Here is a 21630-nt window from a genome sequence, read left to right on the forward strand (position 1 = left end):
AATCCATTGACAATCTTTATCATTGCAATCTTGTTTGTAATTGTGATAAAAATTATTTTTTAAAGTATTTTTCACTTAAAAATATATTAAACAATATTTATATCAGCACATCAAAACACTTAAAATACAATAAAATATAATATAAAAATTCTTAAAAACATGATTAAACTGCAAAAACGAGTATCTTAAGCTATTGACATTAGTGTTTTGTCAAAAAGGAAACCATGTTGAGCATCCTAAAAAAAAATAAAAACCCTACAATTTTTCCTCTTAAAAAGCACAAAACATTTTCTTGAGATGACTCGATGGCTTCAATTAGGTGTTGTTATATAGGGTGGCTGTGTGTGAGGTTTAAAATGAGCCGTAGGAATATGTGTTTGGTTGGGTTAAAATCAGGTTTTATTTTGGTGGGACTCATCAAGAATTGAGGCTGGACCCGAGGTTGAATAAAAGCAAGATAGTTGGGCTTTGCGAACAGTAGCTCACCTTATTTTTCAAGATTCACCGACAAAACACATATCCTGAAGAGAAAAAAAGAGTCGTTGGAATATCAAACTTCCCAAAACCTCAACATTTCATCTAAAAAATCAAAGCAAAAATACCTTGCAATCTTTTCTTGACTGGTCAAATTCCTAATCTTTCTCACAAAAAATTTGAGATCTTTGTCCTCTCTTACTATATTCTCTTATTTGTTGTCAAAAATAATTTTCCTTTCTTTTTTCTACCCGATACGCTTCTGCAATGTAATGATGTTGTAGATATGTTTAAAAAGGTAATTTTTTTCATTTTTTGTTGCTTTCACCATGACCGGGTTTTTTTTGTCTTATGTACCTGTCTTCTTCAAAATGAATACATGATCTGCCATCTCTTTGTTTTGTCATTGCAGAAAAAAAAAAGAGATGAAGTCCATTTTTTATTATTTATCATAATTTTGTATTTATTGTTGATGAATTTATTTGCATATATGTGTTAGTTTGAAGGAATAAGAACAAGGAGATCCTGAAAACTTGTATGGGAACAAAAAGAGAAGGTGTTGTAAAAGTGATTATATGTTTATTATTTACAAATGTTTAACTAATTACATGTTTTAATAATACATGAATTAAAGTTTGGGTGTTGTGTATTGTTCTTGTTTACAATATTGTGAATATATGGTGTTGTGGGGTAGGTTAATTAACCATCTGCATTACTAGGTTTGTTGCCAACATGACAAAAAAAACTAGGTGTTGTGAAGTAGGTTAATTAAACATTCATATTTCTAGGTCATCTGCATTTATGAGTCTATAATACTACAAACTTTGTTGATTATTCTTATTTACAGGATGTTTTGTTGGACTTTTTTTTATTTCATCATGTACTCTATTTTAAAGGATTTTAATTAAATCTTTTGTTGATATAAGAAAAATTGAGAGGGATTATGCAAAGAGAGAGAGAGAGAGAGAGATAGAGAGAGAGAGAGAGAGATGATCTTTTAATATATGTAAATGGGATAATCAAAGAGACTGGAAAATAAGTTCATGTTAGACAACATACCTGTTATGTAATTAGAAAAACAAATAAATAACTATTTGAGTAAATTTTACTTAGACAAATAAATACTCAATTATGATTTTGTGAATGTGAATTGGTAGAAATTAATATACAAGAAGAAATTATTTTTTTAAGTCTGTATACTGACCAAATTAATATACAGAAATATGTACGAAATGTGTACTCCATAAAGTTCTCTTATTTGGTTAATCATTGTATACTGACCAAATTGTTTTATCCAATGACCTGTTACATTGCAATTGTATATTTTTTTTTAAGTTTTCACCCTCACATTCTCCATGCAACCGTGGCTTCTTCTAGCCATTAACTTTTCATAGGATGTTAATTAATTTTAGCTGATGCCATTATATATTGCATTACATGTTTGATCTAATTACCACATATGTATTTGATGGTCTAAGTTTGTTTTTGGGACTTGAAGTCCTTTTCCTTTTCATTTCTATTTTCTCTACTTCATTGATTGTTTGAGTCAAAGTTTTTCAACCCGGCCTGGTCCAATGCTCGGGTTCCGGGTTTTGACCGGGTCACCCGGGTCAATCTCTATTTTTTAAAAAAATCAAAATGATGTCGTTTTAGTAAAAAAAATAAAAAACAAAAGTCAACGGGTTGCAATCGGATTTTTGACCGTATTTTTCTAGGTCAACCTACCGAGTCACACCGGGTCACGACTTTTCCTATTTTTTCTTCAACCCAGCCCCGTTCCAGCCCCGGGTCGGCAGGGTCGACCCGCCGAGCGGGGCCGAGTTTCAAAACTATGGTTTGAGTACTTGTATGTTAAATATACTTGCATCAAATATTAGTCAAATTCTAAGCATGTTATAATTCATTATGTTTGCTTTCAAATATGTTATCCAACTAGGAATGAAAGGTCCTCAAACTGTAAATAAAGCTGCCTAGACTAAAAAAATATTACATGCCTTTTGTGACCTTTGCATCAAGGCTATTGACATGAGAATGAGATAAAATACTCATTTTGACAAAACTGGTTGGAAATATTTATTAACATCCTTCAAAGAACAAACTGGTCATATATTCACTAAGGCACAACTGAAGAATAAATGGGATGGCTGCAAAAAGGATTAGAGGATATAAACGAAGATCATTTTTGAAATTGGTGTGGACTGGAGTAATGAATTAGAAACAATTTCTGCTAGTGATGAGTGGTGGAAAGTAAAGATTCATGTTATTTGTCATGATCCTTAATCTTTAATTTGTTTAAATCTTAGTTCAATATTAATAAATTATTTAAAGTTGCATGAAATAATTTTATTTGTTTTGTGTAGGAAATAAAAGGAGCAAAAAAGTTTAGGCAAGCTGGTATTGAACCGTCCTTACGTATGAAGTTTGATAGAATATTCCTAAACATTGTTGCTATTGGAGATTATGCATTGGCACCATGGTCCAGAGTCATGTGTGATGATAGTGTTGGTGTTGATGGTAATCAAAATGTCAATGTTGATCAGCATGATTTAGAAAAAGGAAACGATGATTCGGATGAGGATGAAATTTCAAATTTTACCGACGATGTTTGGAACATGGTTAGAGGGGTTAATATGTCCACTAGTAGCAACACACGCAGTAGTGACAAAAGGAAAGAAAGATAACGTTATAAGGTTCAAGCTAGGGGGGAAAAAAAAGAATTCTAGAATTGGGTTACAACTACTATCATGTTGGGATCAATTAATTGATAACATAAACAATATTGATTCAACATCTATTTGCAAAGATAGGAAAGGGTGTAATATTCATGAGATTATAAGTGAGTTTCACTCAATTAAAGGATGAATTCCCGCTTGTTGTTGTGGAAACTTTTTTGGTAGTGTTACCAAATATAGCTTAGCTTTGAGGTCAACTTGGAGACCTCATGACTCGATCCCTTGCCTAATTGTGTTTTCAAGTCAAAACAGGTAAGAGCTAACTAGATGCGACCTAATTGACCTAAAGGGTCTAAGTGCCACCCGATCATAACCCAATTTGACTTCAGAAAAAAATTTCAAGACCATGTTATTATAACCCTTATATAGATTGAGATGACAACGTATTTGATTAACCTGAGCCTATCAAGGCTAACCGATCAAACCTGCACCCAGGTCATAGATCTAGTTGGGTCCAATAACTTTGTTTTTTAGAATCTATTTTTTATTTGATCAAACAATAATAAAAATAGACATGTATAGGAAAGCTAGTAAATAAGTTTTTAAAAATAGTATTATGAAGGGTTATATAAAAAGAATACTTGCTAATGTAATGAAAAGAAGATTACTATTTTATTAAAACATAAAGTAAAATTTGAAAAGTATTTAACAAAATAATATACAAAATAACTTTTTAATGAATTACAATTAAAATTAAAAGAAAAAAAAAGGCAAGTTAAAAAGAGGCCAAGTGCATGGCTTCAGGTGGCGCAATTAAAAAAAGGTTAGGCTTGCGTGCTTGATCTCCTTTTTTTCCTTAAAATAAATGGCTGACGCGTTGTCCATCTATTTTTTTCTTCAAAAAAGATGGCAAATAATGTTATGCCTACTATTGCAAATAATGTGTCATCTACTTAACCAGATTTCAACTATTAGAAAGGTGGTTGAAAAATCAGGTTGAGTTTTTTCGGACCTAATAAACTATTTTCAACATATTTTGATAAAAAAAATACCTAATGAATACTCTTGGTGCTTCAATAAACCGATCTCTTAACTTAAATCACCTTTAAATTGATTCAAAAACATAAAATCAAATTATTATTTTATCAACCCCAAATTACTTTTTTTAGCAAGATAAAGACTCAAAATTACCTAAATAGAACTCATCTCATCAAAAAAAATTTATTCACACCAAGATCAACTTTTTTGTTGTTAGATTATGGTCAATCAATAACTTTCTCTTTTCTTTCTTAAACTCAAGAACTGAAGTGTGAAAAAAAATAAAATTTTAAACTAAAAATAAAAATGTTAAAACAAAAGGGATAAAAAAAAACATGTGCCTCGTGTACAAAAAAATTAAAAAAATAAAAAAAATAAGGCTGATTTTTTGTTTTAGCATTTGATTTAATCCCTAAAGTTTTAATTACCATTAAATAATAAAATTAAATTCTATTTTGCCAAATTAAACATCAAATTAGATATGAATGTTTTTTCAAGACCGTGATAACCTCTCATATCATGTTAATTAGCAATCTAAAATTCAAGTAAACATAAAAGAAATTGATCAAGTGTTAAGACTGCTTTTTTATGCTGTAATTGCTTGTTTACTGTAGCTACTCCTGGTAAAATTGTCTTAAAATGAAGATAAAATGCGACACATAACGGTAGAGGGCACCAGCTTGGTGGTCCAACGGCAACTACATGCCAGCTTTCCTCTTATGGAGATGAGGCTTGATCATCCATTCAATCCATGGGACCTAGCTTGCTAGCTACTAATATTATACCAATTATATTCTCACAAAAAATCCCATTGGATTTTCCCATGTTATTTTCCTTGGGAGATGAATCCAACTTTTCAGCTAAAAACTTCATTTTGTTTATTATTATTGTGAACAAAGAACTCATCATTAGTGTAAAATAATAATAAAAAAACCCTCTCAAACCTTTTGTAAAGCAAGTAATACTATTCTTCCACTACATTCAAAGAAGGTTGACCATGACTAAACTTTCCTCTTATTTAATATAATTTCCCATCACTTTAGCACTATTTTAGGATTACTATATAGTTGCAATCTTGGACTTAATTGTTTTTTTTTTAGCTGAGATGAGGAGAGAAGGAGAAGGGGATGACGACGATAATATATATATATTCAAGGTTTTCATGCTAGAAGAATTGACCATTTTGATGTAGCAAATGCTTTCCCATCTCATGCATGTGGACAACATTATTTCCCGCACATATCATTTGCATGATGGAAAGATCAAGCAATTATTCGTCAGTCGGCAATGCCCACAAACCCATTTCTTCAAATTTCGCCATTCTCACATCATCATGTTGTATATTCAAATATATTTATGAGAAACTGGAAATTGATGTTGCTGGTACTGGTGCTGGTGCTGGTGTTGCTGACGGTGTGATTTTTTGTTTAGAAAGCTTTGTTATCGTGCCCTAAAAACAATAAAGGATTGATAAATTTATGGGTTTATTGTACTTTTTTTTCATGTAAAATGTTTCTTAGAATTACAAAATAATATTTAATATATACAAAAAAAAGTGATTTTTCTATTTCAATCTCTTAAGTAAACACTGTTATGGCCATCATGATTGCTATCACCGACCATAAACTTATTGCTAACATTATCACAACCATTATTAATTTGACGAACATTAACAAATGCTGTCCCTATTACCATGGCTATGACTACATACCATTGATGTTGTTGTAATAACCAGAATCAGCGTGGAGTTAAGACGAAGAAGGGGCAATGCTCCTCCATGGTAAATTCATGATAATCAGCTGTATAATTAATTTTAAATATTGTATAGTATTAGATCATCGACTTTAACTATAGCTTCGGGAAGGCAACTTTTGGAACTTGCATTTGGTAGCACTACACATAGATTTGTGGCATATTGGAAAGACACCATGGTTGTTTAGAAAAGCTGAACCCATCTTATTATCAAAATAATCCTTCATTTTTTTTAATTATCAAAACAATAATTTTTAACCCTTCAATTCCATTCTCCTCCTATTTATTTGAACTGTTTTTATATTTTAAAAATATTTTTTTTATTTTAAATTAATATTTTTAAATCATTTTTATATATTTATGTCTAAAATAATTTTTTAAAAATAAAAAATATTATTATATATATATATATATATATATGTATATTCACAGCTCCCTCCCTCCAAAAAAAGGTGTGCAAGAAAAGGCTTTTTTACCATATTTTCTCTAAAATGAATTTCGTGGCCGGATTTACCCCTAGCTTTCGGTCACTTTCTTTTCTGATGTCTGGCAAGAAAACCTTTTTGGCGTGTTTGTATTCGTGGTAAAACATGGCTTTGATATCAACAAAAACAGTCTAAAGATAGAAAAAAAATTAATTTAAAACAAAAATAAAATAAAATTCAACAAAACGGTGCACCGCTGCCACAGGGAACCAAAAACATGGAAAAGGGTCCAGCTCCAGCCTAGTTTTGTGTTTTTCTCTTCTTTTTTACTATTGCAGTTTTGACCGCAATCAGAGCTACGTGGCATGTGGGTTATTGCGTCGGTGTTTGGTCAGGCTTTTGTTATCATCAGGGTCAAAGTCAAATCTGGCTAGTGTGGTAACAGGTCTTACTGAACCTCTGATTACTTGATAAGCTCTCCTGTCAGGCCCTCCATTGTGATGCTCGTACAGTGGGTTACCATCACCGTCAAGATTCAGACACTTGTCTACATAAGGGGTAATTTCCATTTCTACCACCTTTGGCCAAAAGTTTTCTAGCAAGAAGAAAATATATTTGAAAAATAAAATAATTTTAATAAAAACGCGATTAAAAACAGTAATTTTAACAAAAATAAAATTAGAAATAATAATTTAATCAAATAAGCAAATAAGAATAATAATTTTGATAAAAAAAAATTCAAATCACAAATTAACCTTAACTCTAACCTCAAACATAAACTCTAAACAATATTCTATTCTCAAATCATAATTCTAAATCTAAAAACAAACACTAATTAAAATCTTTTGGTTTTTTAACTTTTTATTATCTTATTTTTTTTTTACAATTTCATGCATAGTTTTTATCAAATTCTATTTTTAAGTATTAAATTGATGATAAACCTTAAATAAACAAAAACAAAAGCCAAAAAAACCAAGATATTTTATTATATTTAGTTAGGATTTGTTTGTAGAGTTATTGTTTAGTATTTGTTTTTATGATTCATGTTATCATTTAGTAGTTGTTTTTGAGATTTAAAATTATAGTTTGGGGTTAAGGTATTATTTAGGTCGGAGTTGGAGCTAATTTGTGATTTTATTTTTGCTTATCAAAGTTGTTATTTCTAATCATTCCTTTCTTAAAATTACTATTATCAATCATCTTATTATTAAAATTATATTATTTTTTAAATATATATTTTTAAAATTTATGCTATCTTGTTAAAAAAAAACTTTCTTTTTAGAAGTGTGCTACTTTTGAAAAAAAAAATCCAAGGTAGGGTACGGTTATTGCATGTTTTTCTTTTTATATCAACTTATCCATCAATCTTGATCCTTTGATGATTGCAATCACTAAGGAAAGTTTGCATTGAAATAAGGTTGTCATTGGGCTTATGCGAATTATTTAAGTGGAAGTCTCTTATTTTAGGTATTTTCCTTAATTTAAGGTTTATCTTGTTTTAATTGTTTTAATCTTGTTTTTCCACCCTATCTAGTTTTTTCTTTAAATTCTACTTTTTCATGGATCATATGTTGCAATCAAAGTTATCTGCAAATTTCTAATCTTGGTTTTAGATCTCGTCTAAAAATTGAATATCAAATGGAAAATTAAGATGACATAACTGAAGTGGATTGCTAAAGAAATATGTGATGTTTCAAAAATTTAATTAGTCTGGAAATATGGTTTTTAGGTTGGACAAATTAGTTAATTAATTGGGTTTTAATAATTTTTTTTATTCTTTCTAGTCAAGATAGTTGATAATTTATATTTAGTTATTGATTGATCAAAACTGCTTGTGACTAGTACCTGTAAAAAAAAAATTTCTTTTAATACAAGTAACGATTCTCTGATGTGTAAATAAATATATTTTTAGACAGAGAATATAATAGTATTTTTTAGAGATATGTCATGAAAATATAAATACAGTAGAAAATTGAAGATTATGAACTATTTTTATGAAGTTTTTATAGTGTATTTATAGTTCATAAATTTTTGTCCTTACATTAAAAAAAAAAAGGAATATTCTTGAGGGGTGCTTTTATAATTTAATCTGGTTTTACTAGTTTATCCCTTGATTTGAAATAAAATGACACGATTAAGTTCTTGAATTAAACATGCTATAAATTACTTGGGCCAAGTAGACCTGCTCTAAGACAAGGCTTTCAACTTTGCTCCACATTGACTGGGCCGAAAGGAAAATGTGTAGTTTTTTTTTTCTTGGTTTGGATTATGGCCCCGATTTTAAAAGCATAGTAGAATTTACTAAAAGAATCTTATACTTCTCATAAAAAAGATTTTTTAAAAAGAAAATTACATCAAGCATTTTGTATAGTTTAGTTATTTTTTCATACACTTTTACTTTCACCCAAAAAAATTAAAATTATTTACAAAATTATCATTTTACTTCAATTAATGATTAAAACACCTCGTAGCTATGTTAAAATAACAAAATTGTCACTCTTCCTCACTATGTCGAGCATAAAACTCTATCCATCAGCCTGCCGGAATCTGGCCAATTAAACGCAAAAAGTTTGGATCATCAGCGTCAATTTACAGACCTATAGTTGCTGTGTACAGCGAAAAAAGTCGTAGTTGGCTATATAGAATGTTCTCTTTGTTACCTATGATGATTCTCTGTAGTTTCTAAGATCATGAAAAATAATGCAGTTGCGGAAGAGGGTCAAAACTGGAGTCCAGGGCAAAGATAACTCATCATGAAAACTACAGTGGCCTATAGCCATGGAAAGAAAAGTAGTGTTCATCACCAGTCAGACAGTATTCCCTAAACAAATGAAAAAAAAAGGGGGAGAGGGGGGGACAAATATCGAGTTATGGATTTGCCACTTGAAAAGAACGAGAATTAAAAAACTGTTATTTTATGTTGTTTTTTTAGAGCTCAACATGATCTTCTTCTCCAGAAAGATCTTCTTCTACACAGTCTTCCACTTTTAATTCTGATGCTTCCTTGTCCTTTTGATCTCTGGTGAATTTTTTCCTGGGTCTTGGTAATACCGTTCTCTACAGGTCCTCTTGCTTGATTTATGGAAGTCGATGTATATCCATATCCATTCCCATGTAATGGTGTTTGCCGATAACCTTGAAACCATATGAAAACAAAATTTTACAAGCTCGTTATCAATCACCTTAAAGCTCTGGTTTCGGTGGTGGTTCAATTTCTTATTTTCCCGGTAAATGCCATGAACAAACGATTTTCAAGTAAATATGTTCTTTCATGAGTTTTGAGAGTGAATATGTTATTTCATGGATTTTGAGAGTGAATATTATATATGTATTGTCATGAGATTCTTGAAAACCTAAAAAAAACTGGAATTAATTTTCATTGTTTATAAAACCCTATTTGAGAAGAGAAGAGAAAGAAAATTAATGGGGAAGAAATTATATTTTTTTTATATGACATTCGTGTATTTGTGTTAGTAAATTTAATTTTTTTATATTATTTTAATTTTTGAGTTGATTAAAGATATAAAATGTAATTTTTTAAACCATGGATATAAAATGATAACATAACCAAAATATAGAAGACTCGATATAATTTTATTAAAAAATATATAAAAAAAAACTATAATGAGGAAAAGAATAACTATACTTTTGCATGTATTAAAGGATAAAAAAGTTAAATCAGAATCAAAATTTTTATTCAATTAAAAAATAGGTGCAAAATAAATTTTAGGATAAGATCAAATTAAAAGAAAATTATATGTTCTCTTCTGAAAGGATTTTCATAAAAAATAATAAAAGTTAAATTAAATATAAGATAAATGTATGAATAATGGTAATGTCTACATATTTATCCGACTTCCCATTCAATTCACAAAGATTTCCTAAACCTGTCGGAAAAGAAGATCACATTTTTTTTTTAATGCTTATTATTAGGCTGGTCAGAATCATGATTAAATGGAAACAAATCTTATATTTAATTATATAAATAAGAGGGGCACAAATATGTTAGCGCAAGCATTTTTTTTAAGCTAGAAGTTTAAATGTGTGATTTTGAGAACAAATGCATAAAAAATACCTTTAATTTTCATTAGGTTTTAGTCATGTTAATTCCAAAGAATGCTAATTTTTTATGTCCACCTTCCATGAAAGCATAGTCTTTGGATTTGACATGGCAACTTATGTTTTCATTCTTATTCCATGCATTTTTATCACGACTTTCACACAAAAAATATTTTTTCATCCAATTGTAATTCATGTAAGTTTTGTTAATCATCATTATATATCATTTTGATATATTCATACAAGCATTTTAAGTTTGTATGTCCCTATTTCCAATACTACCAGAAAATTGATAAATACAAACGGAAATACCGAGGGAATTACCGTGGGAAAAAAAATTAAAACAAAGCAAAAAAAAATGATGACGTGTCATTTTTTTCAACGGAATTCTGTCGATAAATTTGTTGGTGAACTGTGAATATTGTTCATCATGTCAATTACAAAGGGAATCACCGACGGAATTTTCCGTCGGTATTTTCCAGAGAGCTCCAGAACTGTTCACTTTCCACTTGCACTGTTAATTGTTGTTCTTTGCGGACAAAATCACCGACGGATTGAAAAGTCGTCGGTGTTATTTGGCGGTTTTCTGAAAAAATTCAATTAATTTAAAATTTTCATTTAAATATTACAGACGGAATCACTGACGGATTGAAAAATCGTCGGTAATTTTTTGACGGTTTTTGAAAAAATTTTATGAAATTGAAAATTTAAATTAAATATTACCGATGGAATTACTGACATAATAATTAAAAAATATTAATATTTAATTATCCATCGGTAAATCCGTCAGTAAAGCGTCCCAACAAAAAGCTCGAATGCCCTTATTTCACAAGAGACAGACCCGTTTCTTATTCTTCTTCTTCTTCTTCTTCTTCTTCTTCTACTTCTTCTTCTTCTTCTTCTTCTTCTTCACTATATGTAAAAAACATCATTAAGGTATGTCTTCTTCTTCTTCTTCACTTTATGTAAAAAACATCATTTCATATCTATTTCTTTCTCTTCTTTTCTCTCCTCATCTCCTTCTCTTTTCCTCCATGCTTGGGTATATCTTCTTCTTCTTTCTTCTTTTATCCTCTTAGTTTTTTTTTTTATTAATATGCTTAATAAATATTTTTCTCTCTCCTTAACTTCACTTGCAACTACATTAAGGTAAGATTTTTCTTTTTTATTCTTTTTTCATGATTTTTTTCACTATATTTGTTTTTTATTTTATTTTTAATTGTTTTTGTTCTTAATAATTGTATACATGTTGTTGTGAGATTTTTTTTCATATGAGATCAATTTTTAGTAGATTTATTTATAGGATTTTTAAATTTTTAGCAATTGCAACTTTATTTTTTTCATATGAATTTTTTTAGTTGAATTTATTTTTTTATTTTATTTATTTGTTGCAAGTTTGTTTAAGTTGATTTTCTTATTCTTTTTTCCAAGCCTTTTGAGTATATATTATACAGTGTTAATTTATGTTAATTTAATTATTTTATAATTTTATAAAATTATTTTTTTTAAAATGTTTTTCAATAATTACCGACAGAATTACCAACGGAATAAAGCGGATAAATTTAATTTTTTATTACCAACGAATTTACCGACGGAAAAAAAATTACCGATGAAAGCTTCACCGACGGAGCATTTCCATCGGTGATTCTGTCGGTAATTAATTTACCGATAGAATATGTGTCTTACGCCGACGGAAAAATTTCGTCGGTAAAACTGTTAAATCTTGTAGTGCAAATTCAAAAAACAACAAAAATATTTTATTATATTGCATGTATATTAAGTTTTATAACTTATTTATAAAGTTCATAAAGATTTCATCCATATTAAAAAAGGTTTTACGGGTCGATATTCTAAAACCCCTTACAAAAACTTTTTCCTTTTTAAACAGTGTAAAAAAATAAACGTTTTATTATTCACTTAAAATATTTGAGATAAGTATACTCGTAACAAGCTATTATTTTAAATGTTAATGAGTAGTAATAAATCAATCTTTTTGGTTTACAAAACATATCTTCCTTTCAAATTTTAAACTTTTAAGTCTAATATCATTGATGACACCTATATGTTAATCGGGGATATTAATTTTCTTTGTAAGTCCCAAACATTGGTGTCACCAAATCTTACCTCTAGGTACATCAACTCATAATAGTTATTGTTTGGATATTTAGGGTTTGAGTATAAAAATCTCATTCAACAAAAATTATGAGTGAATCTCGGTATTATAGGATAAATAAATTTGAACATGCATGTTATGTATTATAAGATAAATAAATTTGAACAAGTTACTACCTATGGGCTGCTGCTACATAAATAAAATATTTAGCAATGACTCATCATAAGATTTAAGGTGGATTTAATGATTTCAATAAAAGCTCACCCAATTATTTATTGACATGATTTGATATACTATTGACAATTACAAGTTATAGTCAAGAATAAATAGTTATGAATATGTCAATTCACCAAGTAATTAAAAGTCATAAAGGTGATATAGATTTAGAATTGATAGTTTTAGAACCTACTTGTTCATTAATTCGTTGCAGTAAATCTATTCTCACTCATGTAGATAAATAACTAATATTATATATAATAAATCATTAATAATAATAATAATAAATAAACAAATAGCATTGTAGTTTATCTCATTTAGAATTTTTTAAGGTAATATTATTTTTTCTCTAAGAAAGATGGTGGGTCGTGCTAACCTAGTAAGTAAGTTAATATTAATTATTTACAAAGTTTATACCATTATCTAATTAATATATATACGAAGAAGAGATTTTTTTTTAGAATCAAATATACTCTTTTAATTGCATTGATATATGATTCATTATAAGACATAGACGTTTTCAACCGAGATTTAGATTGAGGGATCGATTTAAATAAAATGATTTTGTTTTAAAAACAAACTCTCCTAAGAATCCTAAACGTAACGCTTACGTTCGTTGTTTTTTTTTTTTTTCCTTTCTATATATTGCTTTTACTTTGTCAACTCAAAAAACATTAAAAATCAGATATTCTATGTAGCAGGACCAAAATCAAGATAAATAACTGAAGCTTATAAAAAAATAAAATTATTAAAGCTTATAAAAAAAGCTTGAGATATGTGCATTGCTGCAGTTTTTTTATATATTTTCGCTATTTTTTTTTTAAATTCTAACATATTGATATATTAAAAAAAATTAAATTAACACCCGAGTTTACTAAATATTGTACACTGAAATATATTTTAAAAAATGAATACCTGATTTTGCTAATTGAATATATTAATTTTATAATGACCAATTTGTATTATAAAAGAATTATTTTGATACCAAAAGCTCTGTATAACGATAATATTTGTGGAATTAATTTTATTGATATTATCAAACTAAAAAAAAAAATAAATCAAATGTCCTATTTCAGAGCATCAAAATAAAAGGATATATATATAGAAGGGTTCAACACCCCGTCGAAAACCTCAACCATGATATTTTAATAAATCATTGCTACCAGTTAAGCATGAAAAAAGAAAAAAAAAACCGAATAAATTAAAAAGAAGAAGCCGATCAGTTCGCCCTTTCTTCAATTGAATTCCCTAACGGTTTCCTGTACCAGGAAAGAAAGGTTCGTTATATGGATAACAAAGGAACCGCCAAATTGACGAAACCTTACAACTTCCATTTTGCACCCATTTCTTTTTAAGCTCTCTTTCTCATCATCATCATCTTCTTCTTCTTCTTCTTCTCTTCTTCTTCTTTGTATCTGCACCAAAACAGAAGACCAAAAACTCGAAAGAATGTTTAGCTGTTGTTGTTGGGTTAGGTGGCAAGTAGTTGTCGTTGCAGATATGAATCTTTCTTTACAAGGTAATCAGTTTGGAAAGTGTTGCTGAGTTTTCAACTCTTATATCTCACTCATCTATGGATATATACAATATATTATGAATCACTATCACCTACTCCTTAGCTTCACTCTTAATTTATTTTTGGATGTTCTTGCTTCATCGATCACTAATTTCCTAATTCACGGTTTCAATGTGTGACCGAACTTGAACTCTTTTTTTTTTTATTTGATCGAATGCGTTGGCGGGTCATTGTTTGAAGAGAGAGACGCAGGCGTGAGGGTTTCTTGTAGTTTTCGTCTTGAAAGTAATCTATATTTTTGCAGTTTCTTGAAATTCTCCACGTTGATATTGATGTTAAAATAGGTTGCTCGAGTTTCTTGTAGTTTTCGTCTTGAGAAGTGATTTTCTTTTAATTATTAGGCAAATTAGATTTCTTAGTCGTGTTGTATTAGATATTGTGGTGACATCTTGTAATTAGTCTGACTACTTAATTAAGCTTTATTGAGATTTGAGAGAGGTAATGCTATACTGGGGAAGCAAGGATCCCCTAGAAGTCCTCGTCCTGATGTTGTGAAAATGAAAGATTATCAGACCAGAAGTTCAGAATGTTTGCCTGGTATTGATCCTATCCTTGGGAGGAGATTGTCGGGAGGGGATAATAATTGGAAAACTAAAGTTGCATTGCTTCATGATTTGAAAAACGAGCATGGAAATCTTGGTTCTTGTAAGGCAGTTTATGTTGGGAAAAGGCACTTGTGGTTCCGTAAGCATGTTAAGTCAATTGCTCTTATGTTTGCATTGATGGGGTCTCTTTTCTTGCTTGATTCTTTCACGGTGTCACTTTTTGATTCGATAAGTCTGCAAAATAGTTCACCCCCAATGACATCAAGCGGTGTTAAGGTACGATGCTGCTTGTTTATAACACTGACATAACTTACACTCTGCATTTTCGATAACTTTCGGATTTGCATCGTGACAGTGTTGGAAGCTGTTCTTAGGAGTTGTGTTCATCATCTACAGAAGTAGATGACAACAACAACAACTGCGTTTTCGAATTCACTATTCACTTCTCTTTCTGTTGTCTATACAATTTACTTATCATTCACATTCTACAGCATACAATAATGCATTGCATTGACATTCCAATTCTGCTATTCAGCTAATGAAGTTGGGACTAGTGGATAATGTTTTAGTTCAAATTTTGCAAATGAACTTCAGTAACATGCGACTTGTTTTTACATTTAGTCATGCAAAGAATTTTTTTTTTTTTTATGATTATATGAGCGCACCTATCTAGGGCCATGGCTTCTACCATCACATAATGGACCATGAACCCTTTTTTTTTCTTTTTCCCATTCCGCACATTGCTTAGAAGAAAACATTTGCTAGCCTATCATTAAATCTGAAAGATTTATGAATTTTTAGTTTTTCTTTTTTGTAGATCAAGTTCTCTATGTATCATATAGTATCCAGCCGAATAATTTCTTCTTTTTTTTTTAGCAAAAAATATGCAAATTTAAATAAGTTAATAGGTTGGGTGTTTGAGACAGTTACTTAGTTAATTGGTAATTATTGTATCTAAAGGGGGATAGAACTGCATACGCTAATGAAGAGGAACGTTCAGTCCAGATGTATGGTCGGCTCCAAAACTTGGCTTACAGTGCTCTTGCAGAGGTTTGCTTCAAAATTTTTACATTTAACAGATTCATGTTAGATGACTTTTTGGTATATAATATCATGAATCTGAAACCCCTTCTCTGCTTTAGAAAGAGTTTAAGCAAGATACATCGAGCTTTTGGGAGGAACCACGGAAGGCATCTTTATGGAAACCTTGTGGAGATAGAAAAGATGCAGAAAAATTAGGTAATTTAACATCTTCTGTTTTTGCGTGTCAAAGTAATGTTTAGTGTATAATGAATGGTGATGAAAGTATAAAATATGGGAAATTAAATGACCAGAAGTACCGTGATTAAGAAAACTATTTTGTTGAGACAGGGCAACCTGACAAAAACAATGGGTATATAATGGTCAGTGCAAGTGGTGGTCTCAATCAACAAAGAGTAGCTGTAAGTGTCTAAACCTTTCAGAAACATAGCTTAATGTAGTTTTTAATAATTTACTTTTTAAAGTGTCATAGAATTATATTATTGGTTGCTCTGTCTTATTTCGTTGGTTGATCCATCTCAATTGTTTTACAGACTCAAGTTTTATGTTCATGATGATACTACCTTACAGTAGAGTTCTGCATGGATTACAATATTTACGGCAGGATTCATAATCATTTAGCATTTGGTATTTGCTTATTAATTGCTCCCTGCTTAGATTGTTCATGATAGAATGAATAAAAAGGTTTGAGCTAGAGCTTCTCTGATCCTGGGGTTGTATTTTCATGTAAACATCACACGATCTTCCTCTCTACAATTCATTATCATCTTTGAGCGACAGAATGGTGAAACAGAAAAAGGGAAACAAAGAAGAAAAAAATCAGAGATCAATAGGCATATGTTAAAATGGTTTGATTAGATTTGCAAGGGAAACAAGCATTACTGAAGTTGTTAGATTCTCACCACAACGTGCCATGTTTCAGCCACTGCTATGGAGTTAATTGGCAATTTACCACAAACAACTGGAAAAATTTGCATGCCTACTGGGGAGAATGATTTCTAGTAGAAAAATAGGAAAGAACAATAAATACCATGTTTTCTTACATCTCTGTAGGTATGGTCTTAGAATCAATGAGAACATGGGGAAGTAAAGTGAACGTTAAAAAGTTAGCAGATGTCTTGTATATGAGACAAAGATGAAGATGCAGTCTCTTGCATATTCCATGTAATTAGTTGCAACCTTTTCTTTCGGCAATTTCTAATGAAATCATAACTCATTGAATAGGAAATCTCATCTTCAGGTGGCTAGCTCACATTAGTTGCATATCCACATGAAGTTAGGTTAGTATATCCAACGGATAGCTCACATTCGGTCTGCATCCACATGAAGTTTGGTTCAATGAATATGATTTTTGGGGATAAAATAAAAGGAATCTACTCAAGCATGAAAAATAAATTTGGAAGTTCCAGAAAACAGATAATACAAAAATAGCTTGGCTTTTTTATGTCTCCATTTTTTAAACAGATAAAGGTCTTTTGAATTGCAACAGCGTGGATAGGTCTTGGATTTCAGTACTCCGAAATGAAGTTATAAGTTCCTCCATGGAATTTAAATTTTTTCTCTTGGCCTTGCACATATTAGAAGAGTGGACTCGTTTTTTTTTTTCTCCTCTCTCTACAAAGGGGATGTTCGAAATTGAGAAGAGGGGACGCTAATGCCAGTTGAGCTCTAGCTCATTGGCAGAAGAGTGGAGTTTGTAGATAGCTAAAGGTTGGAATGTGTTCATGGAAGAACTGGAAGAATGACTTTGAAATTATGTGAAACCTATCTTTGTGTGTGACTATAGTTTGATAAAGTACAATGTGGGACTGATGAATTATAACAATTGTTGGAGTCATCATTGAAGAGGAAATACCTCAACAAATAATCCGGAATGATCAATTATTAAGATGTTTTAAATCTGAGGCATTTCTTACCATAGCTTTTGTTCTTTCCCTTCTAAATCAAATTTATGAAGCCTGGATAATCCATATAGGCTTTTTACCAAATTGATTACAAGATGTAGCAGCATTGAGGTTTTCCTGAAGGAATTTTTTATATTTGAAATTTGATAATCTTAGCTTAATATAGTTGTTCTCTTGCTGGTGAGTGCTTCATGCATCTTTCTATGTCTTTCCTTGTTATCAGAATTGCCATTATATATTTCAGTGACACAATTGTTGCTCATGGCAGATATGCAATGCCATTGCCTTGGCATCTTTCCTTAACGCAACCCTAGTTCTTCCCAGATTTCTTTACAGCATTGTATGGAAGGATCCAAGGTCTGATATTATATATACAAATTGCTTCCTCTAATCCATATTACTGCCCTGCTTTCCATGTCATATCTGAATTTGGTCATTGCTCATATAACCTGGTTGCAAAGTGATTTTTAGTCTATTCTGTGTTTGCTGTTTTCTTCATGAACTGCCTTTTCTTTCATAAAATGCTGGCTTATATTATTTTTAAAGGGGGGAGTGAAGCTGTTGTTCAATGGTATTTAAATAAATCTATAGCACTATCTTCTTCATGAGATGATCATGGAAATTCAGTATTACTCTGCAGAAAACTCACCTCTTTCATTTTATGGAAATGCAGCCAATTCGGTGATATCTATCAAGAGGAGTATTTTATGAATATCATGAAGGATGAAGTGAATATCGTAAAGGAGCTTCCTTCTCATTTGAAGTCATTAGATATTGAAGCAATCGGTAGCCTAGTGTGTGATCTTCTTGGTTTCTACGTGCTTAATATAAAGGCAGTGCTATTTCACAGCATTTCCTTATCTCCTTTCATCTTGCTTTTGCTAGATTACTGATGCGGACATTGTGAAGGAGGCAACGCCCATCGATTACCTTACAAAAACTCTTCCTCTCCTACTGCAAAATGGAGTTGTTCACTTTCTTGGATTCGGTAATCGGCTTGGATCTGATCCGTTGCCTTCGAAACTTCAGGTAAAGGACATTACTTGGAGGTTCAAATATTACATAGTTACAGGACAGATATTAAACGCGGAGAAGCTCAACGTTAACAAGAATCTCTTCGCAATGTCTTTGATGTTAGTTTAAGTGTTCCAAGATACCTTTTCCCCTTCTAGGCAAGGGTTTCTCCGAAGTGTGACAATTGAACTTGACTGAAGCAACTATCCCTTCGCACCCCAAAACCAGAAAATAACTACGTAATATAAACAGTGATTTCTTTATGAAGTATCCAACTAATACTGAATTAACAAAAAAAGGTCCAAACAAAGCATGGCACTTCGTAGTGAATCGAAATCCTCCGTCCTTTTGCCATTGGCAAAAATATGAAAAAGGAAAATAATCGTTGGATATAGCTGGTCTTTTCTTCCGAAGTATGTTGCATAGTTATCACCTATCCATAACCATCGAAAATAGATTACATTAACAGCTGAAGGAAGCCTGAGGCATTTTATGGTACAAAACATCATGAATGAGAATGATATCTGGAGTTACAGACAAACTCTGCAATCACTCAGAACATGACAGATAGTTATCAGTATCTTAACTAACTTTCTATGAGAGCATTCATTTATTCAATTTTTGTGAAAGCAATCATAGCTTAGTTTATTTGAAAGCCACATCAATTATAGTTTTATTATTGCATTTATATGAAAGAAGCACCATTTATAGTTTTATTAGTGCCTTTGTGATATGAAATATTCTCCAGAAATTAAGGTGCAAATGTAACTTCCATGCATTGAAGTTCGTGCCAAAAATCCAAGAAGCTGGTTCATTGTTGATCAGAAGGATAAGGAAGTATGACGCTGCACAGGCTACATTGGACAGACAACTTTTCGGAGAGTTTCTGACTGGCAGTCCCTCAAATAAACATGATTCAGCAAGAGGCTCATCTAAATATCTTGCTTTACACCTGAGGTTTGAAGTGGATATGATTGCCTACTCCTTGTGTGATTTTGGAGGAGGGGAAAAGGAGAGAAGGGAACTCCAAACCTACAGAGAAAGCCATTTCCCTATGCTTATGGAGCGCTTGAAGCACTTCATGTATGAATTGCTTCAACTTTATAATTTATATGCACTCTAAGAGATGATCTAAATATGGAATCTCTCTCTTTCATATCACTGATGTTTGCAGGCCTATCTCTTCATCGGTGTTGAGAAACTTAGGGAGATGCCCATTAACACCCGAAGAAGCTGCACTTATGCTTGCTGGTCTTGGAGTCAAACGTGGAACTTACATTTATCTTGCTAGTTCTCATATATATGGGGGGAAATTTAGGATGCATTCATTCACTAACCTCTATCCTAACTTAGTCACAAAGGAAACTCTCCTGACACCCAGTGAGGTTTCACCTTTTAGGAATTTCTCTTCCCAGGTAATCAACCATTCTTTGGGCGTGTTCAACTTGAAAATAGTTGACAAATTCCAGCATGAGCAGTGTTTCGGAACTACTTTTTCATTGACATTGTAGAGAACTGCTTTGATTGCAGCTAGCAGCATTGGATTTTATCGCCTGTGCAACTGCAGATGTCTTTGCCATGACTGATTCTGGAAGCCAACTCTCATCTCTGGTGTCTGGATTCCGCACTTACTATGGCGGTGGTCATGCTCCTACCCTGCGGCCTAACAAGAAGAGGCTAGCAGCAATTTTGTCAGAGAATGGCACCATAGGTTGGAATAGTTTTGAAGATAGAGTAAGAAAGATGATTAAGGATGGTCAGAGTGTTCGCATACGGGGTTTTGGTCGAAGCATTTACAGACAACCAAGGTGCCCAGAATGCATGTGTAAAACATACTAGCATGTTCTCAGGTGCACACTTTTTTCTACCTTCTATTGTTTTGGAATTGATTTGCATCGGCCTGGAATGTCATCCCTGCAGGCATCACAATCAAGGCTTTGCTCCTCATTTGATTATCATGCCATCAGGAATGCAAATGGCAATGCTGATAGCCTGATGCATCATCTATCCGTTTGTTTAATTGTTAATATAACAGTCGGTTATGTTTGTAAATTTTCTTCCCTTTTGTTCTAATTCCTATAATTCTTTCCATTTGTATATATAAGACACCTGTTCCATTCAATAATATCTTCCCACTAAATGCATTCCTGATATTAATATTATGATAGGTTGCTTTCTTCTCTCTCCTTTTGCTACATGAACTGGAAGGTTTCAATGTCTTTTCTGAGAGAGCAGAAATGACTACAGCAGCTCCCCCCCTCCCTCCCTCCCCTGGTCCTCACGAGCCCAATACTTTTGAGGAAAAACAATCAAGGCAAAGAGGTTACAAATTTGAACACTCTTTACTGTTCATGAATGCAGGTTTTCTGGCAACTGATAAGAGAAGGCATCGGAGGAATCCTTTCAAAACAAAATTTGGTTGAATCTTAGAAAAGAAATCCATCAGAGTGAAAAGTCTAGTTGTGAGATGTGAGAACATTGTGTGCCCTTGGACTGTCGACTTTGTTTTACTTCTTGATCATTTCCTAATTAGACTTGTGCTAGTCTCAACGATATTGAGAGCAGCATGGTAAATGTTCCTTCTCCATTTAAACGCGCACCAGGAAGAGATTTTTTTTAATTTTAGGGGACGGGTTTTAACTAACAACTTCTGGGGCAGAATATTGGAGTGGCAATTGAACTGGAATTCTTCAGAGATAAAAAGAGAGTTCTTCAATATAATTTCTCCAAAAATCACACCGTTAATTTGGTGATAAATTAGTTTTGTTGTAATAAACCTGACCAACCCAAGTCTATACATA

The 21630-nt window shown here is 31.5% G+C and overlaps 1 protein-coding gene across 2 annotated transcripts; it reads left to right on the forward strand.

The window, feature by feature from the left end:
• The first annotated feature begins 14381 nt into the window (after nucleotides 1-14381).
• LOC133699740 (O-fucosyltransferase 8-like) lies at nucleotides 14382-21416 on the forward strand. 2 transcript variants are annotated; one of them, XM_062123159.1, is made up of 10 exons: nucleotides 14382-15146; nucleotides 15831-15920; nucleotides 16013-16109; nucleotides 16242-16312; nucleotides 18084-18172; nucleotides 18489-18609; nucleotides 18701-18844; nucleotides 19578-19912; nucleotides 20004-20244; nucleotides 20360-21416. In XM_062123159.1, exons 1-10 carry the CDS (start codon nucleotides 14823-14825, stop codon nucleotides 20666-20668), a joined length of 1821 nt encoding a protein of 606 aa, XP_061979143.1. In that variant the 5' UTR covers nucleotides 14382-14822; the 3' UTR covers nucleotides 20669-21416. The 2 variants fall into 2 exon arrangements, with proteins under 2 accessions (XP_061979143.1, XP_061979144.1); XM_062123160.1 differs by lacking the exon at nucleotides 14382-15146 and having other exon boundaries at nucleotides 15175-15920; nucleotides 16017-16109.
• Nucleotides 21417-21630: the final 214 nt, after the last annotated feature.

This window comes from Populus nigra, chromosome 7, assembly GCF_951802175.1.
Source record: "Populus nigra chromosome 7, ddPopNigr1.1, whole genome shotgun sequence".
Taxonomy (NCBI): domain Eukaryota; kingdom Viridiplantae; phylum Streptophyta; class Magnoliopsida; order Malpighiales; family Salicaceae; genus Populus; species Populus nigra.